General features: G+C 44.7%; 4 protein-coding genes across 9 annotated transcripts; all 4 read right to left on the reverse strand.

Moving 5' to 3' along the window:
- Nucleotides 1-591: 591 nt before the first annotated feature.
- Nucleotides 592-4,304, reverse strand: LOC101077196 (NEDD4 family-interacting protein 1-like). Of its 5 annotated transcripts, none has more exons than XM_029848029.1 (8): nucleotides 4,114-4,304; nucleotides 3,520-3,610; nucleotides 3,138-3,268; nucleotides 2,392-2,463; nucleotides 1,759-1,846; nucleotides 1,563-1,687; nucleotides 1,426-1,492; nucleotides 592-1,345 (listed from the first exon to the last, which is right to left on the reverse strand). In XM_029848029.1, exons 1-8 carry the CDS (start codon nucleotides 4,141-4,143, stop codon nucleotides 1,242-1,244), a joined length of 708 nt encoding a protein of 235 aa, XP_029703889.1. In that variant the 5' UTR covers nucleotides 4,144-4,304; the 3' UTR covers nucleotides 592-1,241. The 5 variants fall into 5 exon arrangements, with proteins under 5 accessions (XP_029703889.1, XP_029703888.1, XP_029703887.1 ...); XM_029848028.1 differs by having other exon boundaries at nucleotides 2,392-2,466; XM_029848027.1 differs by having other exon boundaries at nucleotides 2,392-2,469.
- A 520-nt stretch (nucleotides 4,305-4,824) lies between these two features.
- On the reverse strand, nucleotides 4,825-7,999 carry endou2 (endonuclease, polyU-specific 2). Its single transcript, XM_011611320.2, has 7 exons — nucleotides 7,843-7,999; nucleotides 6,545-6,719; nucleotides 6,369-6,477; nucleotides 5,969-6,090; nucleotides 5,687-5,799; nucleotides 5,415-5,568; nucleotides 4,825-5,201 (listed from the first exon to the last, which is right to left on the reverse strand). Exons 2-7 carry the CDS (start codon nucleotides 6,644-6,646, stop codon nucleotides 4,947-4,949), a joined length of 855 nt encoding a protein of 284 aa, XP_011609622.1. The 5' UTR covers nucleotides 6,647-6,719; nucleotides 7,843-7,999; the 3' UTR covers nucleotides 4,825-4,946.
- A 474-nt stretch (nucleotides 8,000-8,473) lies between these two features.
- On the reverse strand, nucleotides 8,474-11,744 carry rnf14 (ring finger protein 14). The gene is made up of 9 exons (XM_011611291.2): nucleotides 11,638-11,744; nucleotides 11,091-11,276; nucleotides 10,882-11,012; nucleotides 10,618-10,807; nucleotides 10,155-10,531; nucleotides 9,852-10,080; nucleotides 9,577-9,749; nucleotides 9,342-9,472; nucleotides 8,474-9,268 (listed from the first exon to the last, which is right to left on the reverse strand). Exons 2-9 carry the CDS (start codon nucleotides 11,239-11,241, stop codon nucleotides 9,208-9,210), a joined length of 1,443 nt encoding a protein of 480 aa, XP_011609593.1. The 5' UTR covers nucleotides 11,242-11,276; nucleotides 11,638-11,744; the 3' UTR covers nucleotides 8,474-9,207.
- A 78-nt stretch (nucleotides 11,745-11,822) lies between these two features.
- Nucleotides 11,823-20,652, reverse strand: hspa4a (heat shock protein 4a). Of its 2 annotated transcripts, XM_011611290.2 has the most exons (20): nucleotides 20,543-20,652; nucleotides 20,288-20,456; nucleotides 19,165-19,222; nucleotides 18,918-19,058; nucleotides 18,703-18,825; nucleotides 17,221-17,320; nucleotides 16,880-17,013; nucleotides 16,048-16,292; nucleotides 15,764-15,840; nucleotides 15,431-15,582; nucleotides 15,172-15,278; nucleotides 14,951-15,084; nucleotides 14,621-14,802; nucleotides 14,164-14,247; nucleotides 13,792-13,992; nucleotides 13,492-13,617; nucleotides 13,276-13,383; nucleotides 13,033-13,152; nucleotides 12,781-12,942; nucleotides 11,823-12,668 (listed from the first exon to the last, which is right to left on the reverse strand). In XM_011611290.2, exons 2-20 carry the CDS (start codon nucleotides 20,392-20,394, stop codon nucleotides 12,468-12,470), a joined length of 2,562 nt encoding a protein of 853 aa, XP_011609592.1. In that variant the 5' UTR covers nucleotides 20,395-20,456; nucleotides 20,543-20,652; the 3' UTR covers nucleotides 11,823-12,467. The 2 variants fall into 2 exon arrangements, with proteins under 2 accessions (XP_011609592.1, XP_011609590.1); XM_011611288.2 differs by having other exon boundaries at nucleotides 20,288-20,608.
- Between the last annotated feature and the right edge of the window lie 1,296 nt (nucleotides 20,653-21,948).

The raw sequence follows: 21,948 nt of genomic DNA on the forward strand, positions 1-21,948 counted from the left end.
GACCCGAGGTGGCGCGGTGACCTTTAACCTTTTCTACTGCCAGTGCAACTTCTGAGTGGTGCCAGTTCCAAAAAAAAAATGCAGCCATTTCCGGATCAGCTCTTATCAGTGCGCTGTGATCCTAAGACCGTTTCTCTAATTAAACATGAATTTGTAGTTGGACCAACAATGTCAATAAATCTGATTTAGCGTGACGCTGACGGAGTGAAAGGTGTGAAGATCCACCCAATGATTCAGCTCCTGAAGGTCAGATTGTTCCAAGTTCAGGTTTTTGGTGCAAATCTTCTACCTGCCTGGAAATGAGCGCATGTAATAACATCCAGCGGGAACAGAAATAGCTCCCGACTGGTCTCCGCTGGCCTATATGACAGGTCGCCGGATAATTCCAAGTTGCTGCGGTGAGCCAGCTGAGAGGAGGTGGAAACTCACAAGCTTAATGAGAGCAACTTCACCGCAGCGCTCTTGCGCGGAATAACCGAAAGGCAGCCCCGTAACATGTAAAATGTAATAACCCAGAGGTCTAAATGAAAACAGACCTCTCTTATTCCCTCTAATGCAAAGGACGTGGATTCCAAATCATGTCGGACTGAAACCATTTGTTGGAATAATTTAATTAACCCAAACAGCACGTCTGAATCCAGTGACAGACTATTACATTTCTCCGCCCCCGCTTCCCCGTGAACACATGTCGAAACACACTTCAGATTAATGAGATATTACTAAAATCATGAGAGAAAAAAATAAATGTGGTCCTTTATTTCTTTGGCCCCTAAACTTCTAAAGACTTGCCAGCGTTTTTTTTGTTTTTTTTTACGATCCGCACAACAGCTCAAAGATGACTGGTCGAATGGGTTAAAATAATGTTAAATTAACTCTGTGATAGCTTACTTTTCCAGTGTAAATAAACCTAAACCACTGCACCCGCCCCGCTGTACCTATGATTTCAACAGATAGAAGTTATGACGAAGCACAATGCTGCCCTCTGGTGGCAGGAATAAGCGCATGCTACTACTGACGTTTAAAAAAAAAATAAAACACCACCAAATAAGGCATCCATTTATACCCCACACGCTTGAGAAATGTGAATAATACCTGACAGCCCATCACTAACGATCAATGAGTTTTGTTTTTTTACAGATTTCATTCACTGTTTCACACCAAGTATTTGTTGAGAAGATGTCGAATCGAGCGAGGCCTCTTCTGCTCCCACTCTTCCGACTGTATGACCCGGAATGGCGGGTTTAATAGATGAAGAGGACTCGAGTGCGGGGCAGCGTGGACAAGGTGTCAGCCATCTTGCGGATTCTGGCATAGTTGATGAAACCTCGCAGGAATAACAAGAAGCCTGAGAAGTGGGAAAATAATAAAGGAACCACTTTCAAATCCGGCTAAATCAACACTTATCCAGGATTTTGGAGTACTTACCCAGCACCAGGAAGACCCACCACAGCCAGTACTGTCCATCAAAGTAACCCGGAAAGTATGTGGAGAACTGAAAACACACCAAACGTGGCGGGTTAAACAGGTGCTGGCGTCTAAAAAGCAATAAAATATGTGCGTACCCTAACTATGAGGACCCATTTGATGAGGGAGAGGCCGAAGCCCGAGATGGCCCCGTAGCGGCCCGCAGCCGAGGTGGTCAGACAGAAGGAGAGGAAGAAGCCGATCCAGTTGAAGAGGAACGCCACTGGGGAGAGAAGACGGTGGCTTCATCTGATGCATCGGAGAAATGGAGGCGAGTGGATTCAGGAAACTCACTGAAAAAGGTCAGCATGAAGATGCCGTCGTTCCCTATCCTCAGCTGGTCCACGTCCTCAAAGTCGTCTCTGGTCACAAAGTCCTCGTCCTGGAAGAGACGCGACGGCAGAAGGAGAAATCAGAAGGAAACCAACGGCAACCGGGTTCGTTTCGCCACGGGAATACTGAGGAGATGCTTTCCAGAGCTTCACGGAGACGACTAAAACCAAAACTGGTCACCAGTCAGAACCGGGCGCGAGATTTGATGCGAAGGCCGCAGAAAGAAGAGACGAAGCGCTGGAAAGCAGCGGAAACCCAGCTTCACTGACAAATACACAGATCACAACAATAAAAGGACCATGGAAGCATCACGACACAGCAAGCCCGGTTAACATCCACGCCTGTGGGTTCTGCACGTTCTATTCAGTTCAGTGTGGGACGTGAGGAGAACCTGGAGGACGTTCAACTCTCTAATGAGACACACACACACACACACACACACACACACACACACACACACACACACACACACACACACACACACAGAAGAAGGGTGGGGAACTGAAGACATCACTCACTCTACATCTGTACTTTCACAGATACACTTCCTGTCATCTACACCCCCCCCAAACACACACATTTCCCTCTAGTTACCTCAAAAGAACTGCGAATTATATCATCAAAAGTCTCCAGGCGTTCCCTGTGCTGAGGCTGCGGCTGCTGCTGCTGCTGCTGAGCACGGGCAGTGTGTAGCAGAGAAAACACAACAGCGACAGTCAAACAGGGCCGCACACTCCGCTCCGGAGGTCACAGGTGACATTCGGGACGCTACGTACAGCACATGGGAGCAGGTGTGGCGGAGCGGTGCGGGTGTGTGCTGCTGCTGATCTGAAGGCAGCGCCGCGTTGCACTCGATCGCGCAAACAGGAAGTGAGACAATTGGTAAAATGATTTGAAAAAGCTGCCTTTGCCACAGAGGTGCCCGATTCACATTCCACTCTGCTCATTTAACCCGCTGGACCCAAGGTTGGGTGGCGGCTTCAACTCAGTGAGGTTAGAACCGGTGGCCACTGCAAACCTGAAGTCTATTTGCATTGCTACAGGATATAACTACAAAAAGAAACCGTCAACAATATGATAATAATGGGAAATTCCATCAGCAAATATGCTATTAACGCGTGTCATACTGAAGGTTTTTAGTTGTTCAACCCGGCAGCTGAGGCTGACAACAGTTCAGAGGGTGACACACGCTCAGATCATGACAAACAAAAGTTTCCATCAAGAATGATGAGCACTTCCTCCCCTGCAGGTACACAGTGGATTCTGTGTGTGTGTGAGTGTGTGTGAGCAGGCTGTGCAGAACTGAAGCAGCCAAAAAAGGGAAAGAGCCAGACACTCACTCTTCCAGTTACCAGGGGAACAGCAGTCTCTGCCTTGCTTCTTTCTGCTTCATCATAGGAGGGTAGAGTGGCCGCAACGTTGTAGGAGGGAGGCTTGGGGAAAGCCCCCTCGTCCTTATAGTCGAAGAAGGCTGCAGAAGAAACAAGTTTCAAATGCAAGGGCAGATGACGACACCAACCGTGTCGAGTAACGGAAGCATTTCTGGAAGTGGAAGCTCTGAACGTCAGCGTCCGGCTGGCGAAGCATGCCCCCCCCCCCCGTCTTCTTTTGCTCTTTCAGAGGTGGTTAAAGCACTTTTAGACACAGCAATGTGGGAAAAAAGAAGCAGGCTGGAGACAGATGTGAGAGAGCACATGTGGATGAGGGGGTGGGGGGTCTCACCATCACCGCCCACTGTCAGGCTGCTGTAGGGAGGGGGGGCATCCGCTGCTACCTGTGGAGTCCCTTCGGGGGGGTCCTCTTCATTGGACAGCTGTCGGGGGAAACAAACCACTTCAGAAAGCTGGTGGCTGTCAAAAGGGTGACGACGGATGCTTCGAGATGAGGAAGCGTCGCGTTTCCCATGTGGGTCACAGCAGGAGGCGTGAAATAAATACAAGCTTATATTACTACGTCGTTTTATGGGTTTCGTTTTAAAATATTATTTATACATCGATATTAGCGTGGCTGACGCAAAATGATGGAGAGACTTTAAAGTCTGAGCCCAACCTTCGTCTTTCTCTTTCCAATGGATGCTAATCGGGGGTTGTTAGCAAAGGTTAGCTAGTAGCCGCGCAGTTAAAGGTAGCGTCGAACGATTAGAAACACGGAACATATTTGTGAAAACTACTCAACAATCAGCTTTGTAAAACAAACACGGTCGTTTACAGCACAAAAGTCGCTCACGGTGGCTGTAAAGTCTGCGCTAGCTCCACTGAGCTTAGCGTTTGTTACAATCCTTTAGGTCTTAGCTAATGGCTGAGAACGTTCGCATACCTGCTGATATCGGGTGTTCGTTTCGGCCATTCTGGCTTGAACGGCTACAAAACAACGTCAGAGAAGGTTCAAGCCGAAATACCCGACGAAAATAAAATTATATAATCGTTCTGGCACTAAACTCAAGCCTCGCCGTAATGGAAACCTCTGCCCTGCGTTCTCACAGCTGTCAAGGTACCTCACTCGTATCTGCTTCCGGTGAGGGTTTCTTTAATAAGAAATTTATATAATTGAATGGCTTACTTATAATAGGTCGTGTTTATGTATGAATAAATAAAACGTGCTTGTTTGTCTTTAGAACGACAAGTATGTAGTTAATGAACTTTAGAATTAGATATCCAGTGCTTTTATTGTGAAAGGTATCCGGTCCGTTTCTTCTTCCTGGCTGAAAATTGATAAATATTTTTCCGTCAAGCGATTGACGTCATCGCCCATAACAAACTCTCTACTGCCGCCCTTTGAAATAAGGTGGAATTACGCGGTCCAGAAATGAAACCTCACAAAAGAACTACAAGCAATCTACCACTTTAATCATCCACACATATTAAAACAAACTTTCTGTCGACAACGTGTATATTATAGGCTTTAAAAAATGTTGATGATTTTTTTTCTCTCAAATTTTGTCCCCATCAGTGGTGTTTCCTATTAATGTGTGTCCTGTTCCTTATCTAAGCATGAATTATCATACAAGAAGGAAAGAAATCACCAATATTAGTCTTGTAAGGTTTTATTGTATCTTTATCTAAAATAAAAAGACAGCAACAATACCTGTGACACTTTGTGTGTGAGCTCAAGACCAGTTAGAGTTCAGGTCTCAAACTGGTCTTGCCAGGTTAATCCTGCTTTTGGTACTTTAGCAACACGGGGTATGTGGTGCCGATGTGCTTTTGGTTGTAGTGGTGGCAAACAATCTCCACGTGGTAAAAACTGAACTGGATTCTGACACGCTCGTTGGGCGAGGTGAGGAAACAGAGGGTGTAGAGGGCAAACTCGAACTCGGGGCTGACACCGATGAAGATGCTTCCCTTGGGCTTTATGCCGTTCTTCCAGCTGAACTGTAGCGCCAGGATGTGTTTGTTCTCATCAGGCTGGCAGGAGAGAGAAAATGAGCAACGGCAAGTGCTAAAAGAAAGGCCTGCTTCTTGTTTGGCCTAGTCAATGCTTGATTTTTGTACATAACATGCAATTAAACCTGAAATAATATGCAATTAGAGCTCCACTCCACCTGTTTACGTCACAAAAATACTGTCTGTTCTTGTTCCGTTCTGTTTCGCTCCTTTAAAATGAGAAACCCGTCATACCTGGGGGGAATTTGCATTAACGCTGTAGCCTTTGTAGTCGATGTGTCCCAGCTTCTCCTGCAGGTAGAGCTGGATCCAGTTGTGAAATCCGATGACGGTCCGTCGTCCCCTCGTCTCTCCGACAAACACGTGCTCGAAACCTGAAGAATCTGGCCTGGTGGGAAACAGCAAATGTCTGTTTTATCTGTCTTTGACAGAGCCCCCCCTCCCGCGCTGCTGCTGCCACAGCCAGGACGGTACTGTCTGGCACTGCTGGTCCAGATTCCACCCACCTGCTGGATCCTCTCCTGGCATAAAGTTCAAACCAAATCCTGTACAGCTGCTCTTTGAACTGCGTCTCGTCTGCCGGCGAGAGATGCTTCTCCACCAGGTATTTATGAGCTATCTGCCGAACAAACGGGAGATCCGGTAAAGTTTAAGGCCTCGCCGGACGTGTCTCAGGGGATCTGGTCCAGCCTGAACGCGTCACCGCAAAGATTTATAGCCACATTTCACACAAAAAAAAAAAGAAATTTCTGCAGAGTTTTGGCAGTTTTTTTGGGGGATTATTTTACCTTCATAGTCTCGGTCTGAATGATGGAGTCGAGGAATTTGTGGTTCTCCGCCACCTCCTCGGGGGTTACAATTTCTGGCTCACCGGTGTCACTTTCGTAGTTATCCAATAAGGAAATAAAGGCTGTGGAGGAGGAGGAAGGGCCATTTCGTTTAGTGGGATAACTGGGCGTCATCATGATGCAAGAAACCGCGGACAAACATCCACTTTAAAACTGGCACCTATTGCATAACTTTTGGCCACAACTAAGACACAGCATGGGCGGCTTTTGTAGGTCAGCATCATCCAGTGACCTCGGCCTGATCCGGGTTCACGCAGCCTGTCGCTGTTCTTCATAAGGAGATTATGAGGGGATGAAAAGGCCCTGGAGGGGAGCTGGCGGGGAGGCGAGTGTCACTCACCCAGAAAGGTCTCCTTCTTGAAAATGTTCTCATCGACGAACGTAAACAGAGGAGACCCCGCTCCGTCGTTGTCGTCGTCGTTGGCGACGGCCGCGCCTTCGGCTTTGCCCTGCAGAGGCGAGAGAAACCAGTAAAACCTCAGGGTCTCTACGGTTTCCTCCGGTTGTGTTGCACACCTGCAGCGAGATCCTGTAGTCTTTTCCAGGCATGAGTCTGTTGACGTCGTTGTCCCAGAGCTCCTGCACCATGGCCGACAGCTCTCTGTCACTCTCGATCATGATGTGGCCGCCGCGGCTGCTCTCCTGGTCCTGCAGTGATGAGCTGTGGCTGGATGGGTCTCAGAATGTGCCTCTAACAGAAGGAACATGTTCACTCAGCTTGTTTACCACATGTGAGGGATCTCCCTGGAGGTCGTACTTTACCAACGAAGAACATTCATGTGTTCATTAAGACTTGAAAAGGAAACCAGTGTAGAAGAAGACAATAGAACTGTTTAGAGGAGGTTAAGAAGCCACCAAATAACATGATGGAGTCTTTTCTGAACATAAGCACAGGTCCAAATGTTCGGAATTGGTCATTTACAAGGAAGGTCAGTCAAGTAGTAATTAAAACGATATAATGGGCAAAATTAAGAAGACGGAAAGAATAAAGTTGGTGTGTGGGACCGTCATTGTTTTCATGGTAGTTACTTCCTGTCTGCTCCCTCTCTCACCTGTGTTTTATGTGCTCGTTCTCCCTCGTCCTCAGGTTTTTAAACCCAATTATCCTTCTATTCACTGCTGGACGAGCATCATTTTGACCTCTGGGTCATGTCAGATGAGTTTTGGCGTGATTTGGGGGCCTCGTCGGCTCGAGTCTCGCCCAGCTGAAAACATTGGCCCTCGCCATCACTGAGCTGCTGCCTGAGTCCGGTTGAGTGTCGAATAATGAGCGCTGTGCAAGAACTTAAGGAGAACCTGCACGCTCAGGATGTTCTCCCAGCTGCAGCAGCTGCTTACACCAACAGTGGATTCTTTCTCTCTCTCTCTCTCACACACACACACAGATTTGATAGCACTTTACATGAGGAATGCATATTCACCTCTATTCATATTTACCATTAACTACCTGCTTAGTGTCAGGTGTTTTAGCAGCAGCTTGATGCTTCATTATTCACCAGAAACTATTTGCTGTGAACTTATTTTGCATGTTAATTTTATGTGTATAAAAGTGGGGACCAAAAGCTGACATGTACAGGCTAAAACCCCCTTTACGAGGCCTGTAAAGACCAGCGGTTCGTGATTAGTGATGTTTAATACATTAAACAGTCCTCAAGTCATTCAAATGTAAGAAAAATGAAATATCACTTCTAGTACCTTAAGAGCAGGCACGTTTCACCGAGGATACAGCAGCGCGTCCGCAAAAACATGGCCGGCGTCCACCAACGGGCGCTCAGGGACCCCTGGCTACATCCCATCCGTCAAAACTCACTAACCTTTTCTGGGCAGAGGTTCAAACGCCGGACGAGCTGTGGTGTCCGTCGAGGTCCTTGGTGGAGGTCAGGTGGTGCTGCTGGCAGCTGTGTTTACGAGCATAGTAACGGTTCAGCCCGTCGGTCAGCTGCGCGGAGAAAGGCCGGCTGGGGGGGCAGGTGGGCTGAACGGGAGAGGGGGGGGGCCGTTTTAAAGGGTTATCCCCTGTCAGCAACTCTAGCCAAAGGGATCGCACCACGTTGTCGTCTCTTTTCAACCTCAGGCTTAAACGTGCGACCTTTGTTTCTTTAGTATTTCATTGTTCGTGTGTCTGTGGCGGCACGACCTCTGGAACAGCGAGTAAATATTGGTCACGATTCAGGTAATAAGATCAATCAAAGAATACTTCAAAACGCCCGGCCGACAATCCGTCCTCATCTTTCCGAGAGTGAGGAATACGTTAGCTTTGCTTCATGGGGGAAACATGCTACCTTTTGAGGACATTTGGCTGATGTGCCCATTTAAATAGCTCAGGAGTTTGTTGTTCTGGGGTGAGTGGAAGGGGCTGTCTGGAGCGGCACCCCTGATACAGGTTTAGGTGAGAAGCCGATGCGCTCGTCAAATCCAAAAAATAAAACACTGACAGAACAAAAAAGCGCCCAGTCACAAAATTTATTTGACCTAACCTGTAGACGTTAATGTAATTATGCATGTGTTCATGCATTGAATAGGAAAGTAATTTCATAGGCTCTTTGAGTCCCAACAGATATGAAAAGAACCACAGTTTGAAGGTAGTTTTTGCCATATCTAAAACCCCAAATAATACATAACCAGAGTGGTTTTAAACAGCCAACCTACCCACAAATACCTAAAAATCCATGAACTAACCTTTTCAGTTAACGTTGCCGTATCATTGCAAAATCATTTCCTTTTGACAGTGTTTTCATTGTGCACCCAAGAAACAAAGAGGGGAAACAGTTACATATAGTCGGGGTGACAAATTCCCAATCCTCACTCCGACACCCAGTGAAGACACAGGTCATTTCAAAAGTGGATTCCCAAAAAGCCCATGAACCAGATTTCTTCTGTGTGTGAACTCTGCCCCTCAAAATGAAAACCTACACATTTCCTACTGTAAAAGGGGAAATTTAGAGACTCTTGCAGCGAGACAGCGTGAGATATTTATACCCAACATTATTAGTCTTTTATATTGCATGCCTCAATTAAATACAAACCAAAAATTGGTGTTTAATGTTTCATACGGTTGTATGATTATATGGAAAAAACCCCAAAAAATGGCAGCACATGATTGAAGTGGCACTGTTGTGGGCTTACTGATGATCGTGCGAAATAAAGTGCATTTCAACGAATCGGACAACACCGAGCTGTCAGTCTTCCTCATCGCTCCAGAAGGCCTCTTCAGCTTCGAGATCCACGCCGTGAAAGAGTCTAAAACAGGCAGAGAAGCAAGTTCAGTGAATGATCGGACGACTGGGTCAGCAGAGAAAAGTGAGCCCCTTACTGGTTGTAGCAGGGTGAATTTGCATTGTTAAAGTGACTGTATGGGTTAAGCCGGCTGAGTACGCCCATACACAGCCAACAGAAGTATTGTTTACATGAGGTACACGTCATCTTGTTGCAGCCGTCGACTTTCTACAGAAAGTTAGAGAAAAGAAAGAGAAGGAGCTCAGGCAAAATCAGTATCATGAGACACATACATGACAGTTTTACTATCTGACCAGCAGGGGGCGCCGAACCTGTATATTCGTTCCACAGCGGGGACAATTTTTGCAGTTCTCCTTCAGCCAATCTCTGCTGTAGGACTCCTCCACAGCTTTTTGGATGACCCTTTTCCCAAAGCGTTGCTCCATAAACTTCTTACCTTCAGCCGTGGATGACAGGTACTCATCTCTGAGGTTCCGCAATTCATCTGCAGCACAGGGGGGCAAATTGGGAATAAATCCACAAATTTCCTTTGAAAAGTAAAACACCAGCTATGGTGCACCTCGGTGGGGCTTATTTTTGACATTACCTGCAGTTATCTTACAATGGGATAAACCGTGATAGCCCATTTTGCACAGTGTGCAGAAAGCGTAATGGCAGGCTGAGCAAATGCCCATGGTGGTGTCGGGCTCCACCATCACAGCAGTGCCACAGGACTGGCGGGGACAGTACACGACGTCGGCCATGAGGTCCAGACTGGACTGCAGCAGCAAACGGTCGTAGCGGGCAAACAGATCCTCATCCACCAGCTGTTTCACCTGGAGGGTAAAAGCATGTCAACAAATCCTTTTTTTTAGGTGGAACTTACATATTTGTGACATCCCTCTCTTACCTGCAGTGGTGTGGCCAAGGACGTACACTTGTGCTCAGGACAGTAAAGGCACTGAACGTTGCCATCGCGTATCTGGATTTGGAAATACTCGGTCATGCAGGCCTTGCAGTACACGTGCTGGCACTCTTTAAAGCAGAGGCAGCCGGAGCCCTGCTTCTCCACGAAGCAGATCCCGCAACAGAAAATCTTGGCGTCGAACGCCTTCTGCCGCCGCGCCTCGTCAAAGTCCAAGAGCTGAGGTAGGAGGTCAGCGCATGGATCCAGCAGGGGGATGGCGCGCGGGTCCAACTGAGAGGATGTGGAGAGCTGGGGTTCGGTTTTCTCCTTCATCACGACAGTTGTCGTCTCGGAGGATTCGCACGGACCCTGAGAAAGAGCTAAACAGAGGTGACGCTTGTGAGGCACCGAACAGGAAACAGCAATTCTCCTGGCATTATCTGCTCATTAAGAAAATTGTTCTCACAGGTGACCGCGGGGTCGGGATTCCTGTGTTCGCCACCTGCTTTACTTCCTCTTCTGCTGATTTCAAGTGGCGACACGATGCCCAAAAAGTCCAACGTTTCCTCTTTGAGAAACTGGATCCAGGTGAAAAGAATCTCACAGCCTTGGTTCTCCTCCCACAGCTCATCCAGCCGTCTGCACAGACGGCTCATCTAAAAAATAAAAAAGCCTAAATCACGAGTCATTTTTAATCACTAAAATCAATATGCCATATCAACACCCCTACCTGAGCTGCGGACATCCATTTGGAGCTCAAGGTGAAGATCGGTGGGGATGTAGACGGGTAATCTTCGGGCAGCTCAAAGTTGAGCACCAACGGAGGCAAGAAGCATACATTATACTCGGTTTGTGTCTGTCCTGCAACACAGAAACGAACCAATTTATGAGTTTTTTTTAATCTGATGTGCACGGCTGCATGCACGCTGCCAGGCCTACCTTTGACAACAACTCGGAACTCTGCAGGGAGCTCCAGGCACAGCTGGATCTCGCCCCCCTGTGCAGACTCTGCCCGGTGGAACTCCTCCTCGTCATAGATACTTGTCAAAGCAAGCAGTTCGTCCTCCTGAGCTTCCTGGTTGCCCGACATTTACATTCCTACTATTCCAATAAATCGGGACAAACCTTAAGGAGAGAAGCGAGAAAGTGTTACCGTCTCTACTGCGAAAACCAAATGTCGCAACGACGGGAGGCTACATGTGCTTGCTAAAAGTTGATTTATTTCCGATTTATTAACGTGTGGTTCAGTGGATCCCTTTGATTCTAGAACACTAGACGGCAGAAGCACCGTATTTAGGAAATAACTCTGTTGAGCTAAAGTAATATGCTACATAATGAAAAAAAACTGCGGCTAATATAAAATCACTTTCCAGCATTCTCAATTCCGGGTAATTTCTTTATTTACAAGTCCCAATTTGTAGCTACGACAATCTGGTTATGGATATTTATATAGTCATATGCGCAGTTTGGTAATGCATTTAGTTACCTTGTTGGATCCCAAACATTGGTGACCCTTGGATTTTTACCGGTTCACGTCGGTGATGAGCGGATGTGGCAGCGCCCCCTGGAGGCCAGGACCTGGACACCACTGCGTCCTGACGTTGCCTCTAATTGTGACTTATCCACATTTTAAGAAAACACAGCTGCCTTATCAGGAATACCACACATGCCTTTTTCACCGTGAGATTTATTTTTGATGCGTTAACATGAGCAGCTCCCAGATTTTTCGGGAACAGCAGGTAATTTGTAAAAAAGAAAAAAAAAAAACCCTTCGAAAAACAAACAAGGCTACGAGAGAAATATCAAGAGATCACTGCCTATGAACAAAGAAACAATGACGTCCTGCTTGATAGTGACTTGTATCTAATGCCTACAGAATACAAGTAAACTCAACAACAGTCTGCAATTTTGTAACGAACAATTAATGTTTATTTATATTGTATATATCTTATTTAAACACAGCTCATTAATTTATATTACCAGAACTGTTGTGTTTACTAGTCCTATTCCTCACAGTCATGGTTTACAGTTTAAATCTGACATTCTCGGTGTGAATGTGCTCAGAGATGCTGAACAAAACAATCTTGGAACATAAAGAAATAAGTATCTCTCATAAGTGAGGACACACACGGGTCCATTTGTTGCTAATAACACGCAGAGGATGCAGCAGAAAGCCTGACCGATGAGTACTTGAACGCTGCTGCCGTCTATGCGAGAGAGACTACAGTGCCATCAACATTCATCTCAGAAAAAAACAATAAAAATGCAGCTGAACGGCAGGAGAAGATTGTAACCAGGATGCTGTTGTGTCATTATTCAGTCAATGTCCATTTCAGGGAGTTTGGTCTCCGCTGTTTCCTGTTCCATGCCTGCAGAGGTGGTTTTGTCAGGGTTGGGCGACTGGTTCTCCGTCCCCTGGTGCCCGTTGACGGGTCCATTCTCGGTCTTCTCGTCCTTAGGAAGCTCCACCTTGGGTTTGGGCTTGGAAACCACGGGATTGCAGGCGGAATAAAGCTCCTTAGCAGGGGGAAAGCAAACACTCATTAGAGCGGGATATAAAATGTACACCTCTCTCTTTAACTACATTCTGGCCATTTATAAATTTTTAAGATGGTTTGCCTCTCTGTACCTTAGCCGTGGCCTGGATCTCCTGAACCTTGACCACCGGGTCCAGGGTGAGATCCTGACTATTCTGCTGGTTCATCTTGTTGTTCATCCAGGCCATGGCATCATTCACCTGCTTCTCCACCCGTGTCACCTCTAGCTCATCCAGGTGATTGTACTGCTCGTCCTGGTTTGGGGGGAACCCAGAAATCATTTAACTATTTTGGCGAAGCTCAACACATTTGGCAGAAGTCCTTTGTTGCTCCGTGCCTGTTACCTTTGTCTTGTAGGCTTCTATGAACTTCATGTACACCTGAATCTGTCTGCCGAGCTCTTCAAATGCTTTTGGCCTGATCTCCGATTCCATGTATCGGTCCAAAACCGGTTGGCCCATTTTCTGTAAAGCAAAATGAGATCAGCTTTGGTTGTTGGTAAACTATCTAGTCAAGACCACAAAAAACAATAGTTTTTAAGGTAATCAATATCCTACAAACACAGCGTACTTATTTGACTCAGGTACCTTCAGTTCAGCCAGTTTATCGATGTAAACTTGTTTCTGTTGGTCCTCTCCTTCTTCATACAGCCAGGTCTCTGTGTCCTCCAGCTTCAGAGAGAACGCGTCCCGGTCCTGCACGGTGAGCAACAGAGATGAGTGTGTGTTGACCCGAGTCACCGGACCATCTAGGTACTGGTACACAGTCCACACATGTGAGCCTCGGGGGAGAGCCATACTCACCGCTTCATTCACAAACTTCTCCAGGATGCCATGCAGTTTATCCCTCATTTCATAGACATACTCCTCTACATTGTTCTTTGCGTCATTCCGTTCTTTCTCTAGTTTATCCTGCATGATCATTTTGCCCTAGAAAATTCAGAAATAAAAATTAGGATCATGTCACATGGTAAATTCAACACAAGACCATTTAAAATAGACCAAAGAAAGAAAAAAAGCCTTGACAACTTTTTAGCTGTAGCACTTGTTGTTCAAGGAGCCTGAACACATGCTAGACATTCCTCGTGTTTCTTAGAGCATTACCTCATTCTCCACAAACATATTTAGGACATCAGTGGGCAGTTGCCAGTGCAAATTGTTCTGTACAGGCAGCTCCACAGTCTTCGTTTTCACTTTGGGCTTCTTTGCCTGAGGGGGTTGGTCGTTCTTCTTCTCCTGCTTGCCGTCCCCGCTCTTCTCCTGTTTGCCATTTTCCGTCTTCTCTTGCTTGCCATGCTCCGAAGTCTGAAATAGAGAGATAAAAAAACATGGAAAACTTTCCATCATTGACCCAGGTTGGCTCCTTTAGGGAGTAAAGCTGTATGTGCTGCTGAGACTTTTAAAAATGGGCATGTTTCTCTGTTGAGAAACCATTCCTACAAGCATTGCCTTTAGCCCACAGATGGCCTCATTTACCTCCATCTCCTCTGTCTCTGATTTCTTCTCTTCTTTATCTCCAGCCTGATGTTTCTGATCCTCTTGGTCCACTTGCATTTTTTTCTGACAGTAACAAAAGTAAAGTGCATAAACTAAACCAACCCAGTGGGGTAATTTGTTTTTAAAGGCATTTCCCATTATTACTCCTGTAAGGAATGATTAGTGCAAAAGGTTATTTTTGCCATTTGTTTTATATGCTCTTAATAGTTGTTGCTTATTTTTTATTGGAGACTCTTAAAATTGAGTGAAAATAGGCAGGGATTTTAAGTCAAGGCAGGAAGTGTTCCACTAAGGTGTGGTCTGACTCATTGCTGTAAAGGCCAATAACAAAGCCAATACAGAAATACAGTCAAGTGTGCATTGCTCTCTCTTTTGTTTCCCCCTCACACACATACACACGTCATCCTTCCTCTCCACCCACTGCAAACATACACACCTCCTCCTCTTTCACCGTCTGGTCTGTCTCCATCGGTTCCTCTCCTTCAGGTGTCTTCACAGTCTCCACTAAGGAGGCGTTCGATACACTGAAAACGCCGTGAACGTTGACTCGAACTTTAACTTTGACCTTTGCGCACTCTCCAGACTCCTGAGGAACCACATTCTGGATCAAGAACTGGCCTGTGAGGTCACACGTTGAAATCAATGAGGCAAGTACAGGAAAAAAAGATCATACAAGAAAGATTTTATCTTAAATTTGGCAAACATGCTCAAAGCTGCCATAAATGTATTAAGAAGCTGCAGCAAAAACTTATTGAATTAGCGGTACCTATAGAACTGTTGGGGTAGGGCAGCTCCTTCAGGTTGTTGTAGTAAGCGTCAAGTGTGAAGGGTTCTTTCCGGTAGAAGGTCAAAACTTTAGAGAAGGGTGCTGCATGGTTCTTTGGGAAAACCTCACAATCACTGCAGGTAATCAAAGACAAGTAAGAGAAGCCAGTTTATGGGAATCGGCTGTGCGTGCTTATCAACTAGAATTTCCAGAGTACGTACTTGAGTCCGTCGTCTGCAGCGGAATTCCATTTCAGAGAGATGGAATACGGGACAACATCTGTAATGGAGAACTCTCTGACTTTGAACGCTGGTGACAAGATCGCACACTGGGAGAGAGAATGAAATGAATCAGTCAGTTTCCACAGGTTTGATCAAGATGGTGCTATCAGCTTAAAAGAAACAATCATTCTTTAGAATGATGGATTAAAAGTAATGCAAAATCAGCCATTATTACATGTGTATAACAGGTGAGCCATACCTGCAATGCACAGCCTCTGGCCACGGCCTCATCTGCATTTAGAGTGGTGTTCAGCTCTTTGCCAAAGAACTTGGCAATTCTCTCTTTAATGGCTGGAATTCTGGAGGCACCGCCGACTATCTCAACTGCATAGATATCTTCCTTCTTCATCTCTAAGCAAAGAAAGCAGGAGAGAGCGACACTGGTTCAGTCATAGTTTTGCTTTCATTTGGAGGCGTGAAGGTGAGACCTCGGGGAGGTTTATAGCAGAAGCATGTTGCTGAGCATTGGTGATGTCAGCATGTGTGTGCTGGTGAGAGATGTCCGGCTGCTGCTGTAGCCAGATTTACTCACTAGTTTGCTCCATGACGCTGCATAGGGGACCCTCTACTTTGGCCAACAGCCCTGCACACATCTCCTCAAACTGGCCTCTGGAATCAAGTTCATTGGAATCAAGATTATTTATAGACACACACACACTCAGTTACACTATGAGTCAGGCAGGTGGATGCTGGGTAATATTTTCTATTTATAGCAAGTATTTAAATGTGAACTTGGCTTTAACAAACCTCATTCAACAGGTTTCATATAAAGTTTCACTTTTTTCCTCATAATATTTGCACCTATGTTTTGCCCACCTGTTGAGTTTGCTGGAAACATCGATGTCATTCATGAAACACTCGATGCCGAGCGGCAGGTCAGAGGAGTTGGCGCTCATCAGCTTCTTTAACTTCTCACACTCCTGATAGAGTCGCACCAGTGCTCGAGGCTTGGACCTTGCGTCCAGCTTGTACTTTTTACTGAACTCCTCACAGAAATGCTTGACCAGGATGTCGTCAAAGTCCTTGCCACCCAGTTCTGGATCAAAGGCAGTGGCCAGGATCTAACAGTGGAGGAATGTTCACATTACCAATATGCTTATTAATATCTTTGAACAAAATTTTCAAATCAAAAATGACACATGGCATGTTATTCATCTGTAATTTATGGGCATTTTGTAACGAGGACAAAGACTTAGTTTCATAAGGATTACTGAAGATAGTGCTTGTAAATTGGCAAGTGGAAAGGATAGCTCACCAACACAAGCATGCATGCGTGTGTGTGTGTGTGCTCAAAATATAATTTTTTCCCCTCTCTCTTCAGTCACTGCTATGGAGACCAGACAGTTCAAGGAATGTGGGAGTAATGATGATTTAGTCTCTCAGTCAATGTTTAGCTAACTCTGGAAAAGGACAAGATAAAAGGCAATGAACTGAACCTGACCTCAAAGATAGATTATACTCTCATGTGGGTAGTTCTCTTTGCTTATATCAAGTACGCTTCTTTTAATTTATGAACCATTAAGATAATAATTCACCTGTGATGACCCCTGCAAACAAAGGGCTAATTGGGCCGATAAATAAGGCTTTATCATCACAATCTTTTCTACTGCCCTGCCTTGCAAAAAAGCACAAATTATTCATTGCTCACCTTGAGCTTTCCCTTATTGAAGGCACAAACTGACACCTGGTAACCCGAGTGGCCCACATCTACAAACACCACAATTCGAGGCTTCTCTTCTGGAGCCGGGAGGTCCTGCTTGTAGATGCCATATGCCAAAGTGACTGTAACAAACAGATTGAAAGATTTAAGTTTCAAGATGTGCTCTTTACAGATTTAGAAGAGTTAAGATTTACACTGGCCAAAAATAAATGATGCCCAAATATGTCATTTTACAGTATTCCCAATATTTAAAAGCTCACTTGTTTTTAACTGGGATAACAAACTATAAGTTGCCTCTCCTGTATAGATCATATCACGTCTTTAAGTACCTGCAGTGGTGTCATTCATTAAACGTAGACAATTGAGGCCTGCGATCTGAGCGGCATCCATGACAGACGACCTCTCTGCATCTGTGAAAAAGCTTGGAACCTAAGAAGGGGCAAAAACACGGAGCATTACTAATACAAAACACAAGAGCTTAAAATGTATGGGTGACAGTGTGGGATAGGAACCACCCACCCATAATACATAATTATACCCAGGAAGACACAGGTGAGATGACCAAAATATCCAAAAATAAAGGCTTGCATGACAAGATGACATTACCATGCTAGTCCCGCTGGTTGTCAAAACAAAACACTTCCTCGTGGATAAGTTTAGGGGATAAATTTAGCTCAGGGCCGCAGCAATAATAAACAGATTATCCATCTCTGGAGATGATGCAAACTGCCAATTTAGGACCAGAGTGAGAGCTGTAACGTTACATAAGAGAGGCTGCTGAGGGAATTCAAACACTCAGCTCAGCAAGAAACACACATCCCACTCTAAACCAAGAAGGCGCAAAGGGGAGAAATAAGGCTGTCGGTGGAAGACATCTGGTGAAGCTTTAGGCTCCAAATGTCGCATGAACAGTTGGCATCACATTTGTGCTCCTCGGAGACACTTTTTCTCCCAGTCTTTGACACTAATGACTTGAAAATGCCAACACTCAACCAAGCAGGAAGCTTGCAATAAAACAGAGAGAAGAAGACCATTTCTGCCCCTTAGACCATGTTGTTTACATTCGCGATAAGTGTCCCAATTGTATGGTTGAGGGGTAGGGCGAAGGGCTTCACAAATGTTGAAATAAAGACAAACCAGGACCTCGCTTTAAACAAAGGGGCAGAGATGTTTTCCAAGATATTAATCCCTAATGTATCCATTGCTTATAATGGCTAGACCAGTGGCAAATTCACTACAAAAGGACTCCATTACAAAATACTGCATTTCATGGATGCCTTGTCAATGGATAGGTGCAGATATAACACCAAAACCATGGCAACTATCGCTATAGGCCTTTTGAAAGTGAGGTTATATTGAACGTCATGACTGCAGATGGAAGCCGGAAGTGATCTGTCCCCAGGAACAAGCAGCGGCCATGCCAAAGCTTGGTGCACAAAAAACACTTTGCCACAATGAAAGTATGACATGACAATGTAGGAAAGTATGACAATGATGTTTTTAAAAAAAAAATGGCAGCAGCTGTTGATTTAAAAACCTCCATCTCAAATCAGGAGAAGCTAAGTGAATTTATGTGTCTTTGTTTTAAGCAATGCTAGGTATGTTAATTACCACAGACAGGGGTTCTGAAATTTAAGGTCATTGTTCTGAACAGAGGTAGAAAAAACATTTTACTTTAGTGTGTTGGGATCATACCAGATATTTTACTATTTAAATAGAATACAGGTTTTGTCAGTGCCCCATCATTAAGTTAATTGTTCAGATAGCATGTTGCGGCATCCAAATTGCTAGAGTTTCGCAGAGATGCATACCGAGATGACACAGTCCGCAACTGGTTTCTTCAATGCACTTTCAGCAGTTTCCTTCAGTTTTGTCAGCAACATCCCAGTCACCTGCTCAATGCTGAATACCCTCTCCTCTTCCATATACATCACCTAGAAATTAGAGGAAAAAAAAGAGGGGGAAAGCATTCATGATTCCTTTACAGTCAGATACATAAAATTAACCTATGAAATATATTTTTTACCTTTATCCCAGTGACCCCAGAGGACATCTGTGCGAGGTTGTAAACCAAGTTAGACTTGGCTGACTGGACATATGGATCTGCAAAAGCCCTGCCATGGAATCTCTTGAAGCCTTGAACAGTGTTCTGACAATTGGTGACCACCTGGATAATAGAGAAGGCAAAGATTTTTAATAAATGTTTTACTTTTAATAACATAGGCTAGCATTTATATATAAGGTCAAACGTGCCAGTGGCTAATTTAGTTTACCTGACTTTTTGCAGCTGCTCCTATCAATCGATTTCGTTGACCAAAAGATACAAATGATCTAAAAGAAAACAAAACAGAAGCTGATACCTGGACAAATGTCTACATCTGCTACAATCCTTAATACATTCAAATATCATGTTATATGGTAACATTTTGCCATTTAAATGACTAATATTCCACTGATTGCTGCATCTTGGGATGCAGGTTGCCCTTTTTTGAGCCGTGGGGTCATTGTAGTCAGATTCAGATGTCAGAACTCCAGTTGCCATGGACGACCACCTGTTTAGTGACATAGAAGTACACCCTAATAATATAGCTTTGTCCTGTACTTTGACCCAGAAGAAATTATCTTTCATTTCTGACTTGAGACCATAATAGTGATTTGTGTGATGGACTATAAGATGGGGAACACAGGGCAAGCCTTTGTTACATAGGTATATTATATATTACTTTGGCGGTATGTGACACCATAGCAGAACATGAAAATTGACATTAACGTCTTACTGAGAGGAGGTAACTGCAAACAGTGGTCTGTGGGCCACATTAACTAGTACACGCTGAGACTTAAACAGCAACTTCGGGGCACATTTTCAGTCTATAAAATAAATAAATATAGTGCAGGAATTGCTAGAATATTCCACCAAGCGTTTGACTGTTGTCGTCATTGGCGAGGCGAATATTGTGACACACAGAACGTGCCGGTTGGGCGGTGCTCCTTCGTTCAACACGGCGTTAATAAGACACCGTCCACTTGTGCTCTTCAACCGGGCAACATAAGCACATTTTCAAACTTAAGAGTGAGGTTGCCATCGTTAATAATACATTTTTAAAAACCGTGATAGCGAGGCAAGTCCGCAAGCAATGTAAATAATATACCACGATTCTATGTTGATCATTCACCCTTTGAGTTAAAATTAGATTAATTCGCCAAAATGTTACAAGCACACAATGTGAGCATAAGCTAACGGTAGCTAGCCTGTAAAGCTATAACTTGTTCACGTGCATCTCGGGAACACCGGGAGACCGCAAAAAAGCAGCTGGTAGCACATAAAACTCCTCTCCCGGGATGTCATTTGCAAAACATCCAGCAATTAACACGTGTGATTTAAAGAACGATACTTACGGTGTGCATCTGTCGCTGTACTCGTTAGCAACTGTCTCGATTCCTCCACCTCGGGCTACAGCTACATAGCAGCTTTGAAAGCCCAAGTCAAATCCTACCACTGACATCTTTTTTGCGTATGTGACGCTACTCAGTTAACGTAGAACAATAAGCCAAAAATGCAGAGATGCTGTTTATAACAAAAAGACAAAAAGGTCCTGTCAATATTATCGTCGAGCTGCGTTAAGTAGGGTTATTTCTCGTCATAATCCGCACCGCGTATTGAGCCGGTGCCTCCACTCACGCCGATCTTGTCTGGCAGCAGCGGACAGGGCAGAAGGCGGAAGTTCTCGCGAGATCTTCTGAATTCTCGATAGCTCTGGAGCTTTCCACGGGGCTGTTCTAGAACTTTGGGGAAGTTTCCTGAAATTTTTCACTATTTGCAACAATTTGTTGGGGAAAGGAAAGGTTGAAAGCACTGCCGACTGCAGATTATAATCTCGATTAGAGGAGGCCCTTGGAGACACAGATCTTAGTCGTCCTCCTTTAAAAGGATGGGGTGACGTCAGAACACAATCACACAGAATTTATTCACAACCCCGAGGGGCAATAATCGTGAACTTAGGGTTCAGTTTAATTGATTAATTGATATACGTGGTATAGTGTAAAGGGCACTTTATATATACTGAGCAGAATTAAGTTGGTGTGTAGACTGGGTGCAGCTTTGTCATTAAATATACGTGGACAATGGTAGCTGTGGCAACAGAAGCATAAACAAATGACGCACTGGCAACCACATGTTGACACTCTTCTCGCACTTCTTTGCATGCGAAAGCGTTAATGTGTTTTAAGAAATGGTAGCACTGTATTCAGACCTGTCGCCAGACCTTAAGAGAGGAATATGAAATGCATGGCGAGGCACAATTATTAGCATTCATTACATGTGTATTTTTCGTAACACCATATTTTTCGTAACACCATAAACATCTCAAAAACACCACCGCAAGATCATTTTAAAACAGTCAACAGAAGGATATGCATTGCCATCACACACACACACACACACACACGCACGCACACACACACACGCACGCACGCACGCACCCTGTAGGGTAAACACACTGACTGACTCTGTTTCTGTCATTTCCTTTGTTGTTTTTGTTAGTGATCAAGAATGTAAAATTATAATTTATTTACACATTACCTACTAGATTAAATAAAAATTACATTTAAAGTGTTTTAGGAGATCCAAAATCGTGTTCTCATGTAACACATTAAAAAGGAACTGAAGCTTTTTTTAATCATATATGTCACATAACTTGAGATTGATTAACACCTAACTGAAGTACCGAAACCAACCTGATGATCTTTTATTTCAAGTTCCTCTTCTGCTGGAATTTCTATCTTTAGATGGCAGATGACTCAAACATACTTCAACCTAAGTAATTCTGATTAACTGATTTGTACTGATTGTACTCCTATGTATGGATGCTATTTTTAGACTTCAGTTCAGCAATTAATACAAACATTGCGCTGGCTGCATCACTGTAGGCTATGAGGCTGTACTGCCTCCTGCCAAAAGATGCTGCAACAGATAGTGAACACAGCCAGAAAGATCCTTGGTGCTAACCTGCCATCGCTTGCAGACATTTTCCAAATACGCATCACCTGCAGAGCCATCA

Source organism: Takifugu rubripes, chromosome 15 (genome assembly GCF_901000725.2).
Source record: "Takifugu rubripes chromosome 15, fTakRub1.2, whole genome shotgun sequence".
Lineage (NCBI taxonomy): Eukaryota > Metazoa > Chordata > Actinopteri > Tetraodontiformes > Tetraodontidae > Takifugu > Takifugu rubripes.

What these genes read in the sequence shown, in the direction of transcription:
- endou2 (XM_011611320.2), bottom strand. Translation starts at nt 6,646, where the DNA reads ATGATCGAGAGTGACAGAGAGCTGTCGGCCATGGTGCAGGAGCTCTGG. An exon ending in CAAGAAGGAGACCTTTCTGG is followed by an intron (nt 6,091 to 6,368) that starts GTGAGTGACACT and finishes CCTCCTCCACAG; the next exon opens with CCTTTATTTCCTTATTGGAT. An exon ending in GCCAGGAGAGGATCCAGCAG is followed by an intron (nt 5,569 to 5,686) that starts GTGGGTGGAATC and finishes GTTTCCCACCAG; the next exon opens with GCCAGATTCTTCAGGTTTCG.
- rnf14 (XM_011611291.2), bottom strand. Translation starts at nt 11,241, where the DNA reads ATGTCGGGCAACCAGGAAGCTCAGGAGGACGAACTGCTTGCTTTGACA. An exon ending in GTTCCGAGTTGTTGTCAAAG is followed by an intron (nt 11,013 to 11,090) that starts GTAGGCCTGGCA and finishes TCTGTGTTGCAG; the next exon opens with GACAGACACAAACCGAGTAT. An exon ending in TCCCGACCCCGCGGTCACCT is followed by an intron (nt 10,532 to 10,617) that starts GTGAGAACAATT and finishes ACCTCTGTTTAG; the next exon opens with CTCTTTCTCAGGGTCCGTGC.
- hspa4a (XM_011611290.2), bottom strand. Translation starts at nt 20,394, where the DNA reads ATGTCAGTGGTAGGATTTGACTTGGGCTTTCAAAGCTGCTATGTAGCT. An exon ending in GAGCAGCTGCAAAAAGTCAG is followed by an intron (nt 19,059 to 19,164) that starts GTAAACTAAATT and finishes TCTATTATCCAG; the next exon opens with GTGGTCACCAATTGTCAGAA. An exon ending in AGATCCAGGCCACGGCTAAG is followed by an intron (nt 12,669 to 12,780) that starts GTACAGAGAGGC and finishes CCCCCTGCTAAG; the next exon opens with GAGCTTTATTCCGCCTGCAA.
- LOC101077196 (XM_029848026.1), bottom strand. Translation starts at nt 4,143, where the DNA reads ATGGCCGAAACGAACACCCGATATCAGCAG. An exon ending in CCTGACAGTGGGCGGTGATG is followed by an intron (nt 3,269 to 3,519) that starts GTGAGACCCCCC and finishes TTTCTTCTGCAG; the next exon opens with CCTTCTTCGACTATAAGGAC. An exon ending in AATGGGTCCTCATAGTTAGG is followed by an intron (nt 1,493 to 1,562) that starts GTACGCACATAT and finishes GTGTGTTTTCAG; the next exon opens with TTCTCCACATACTTTCCGGG.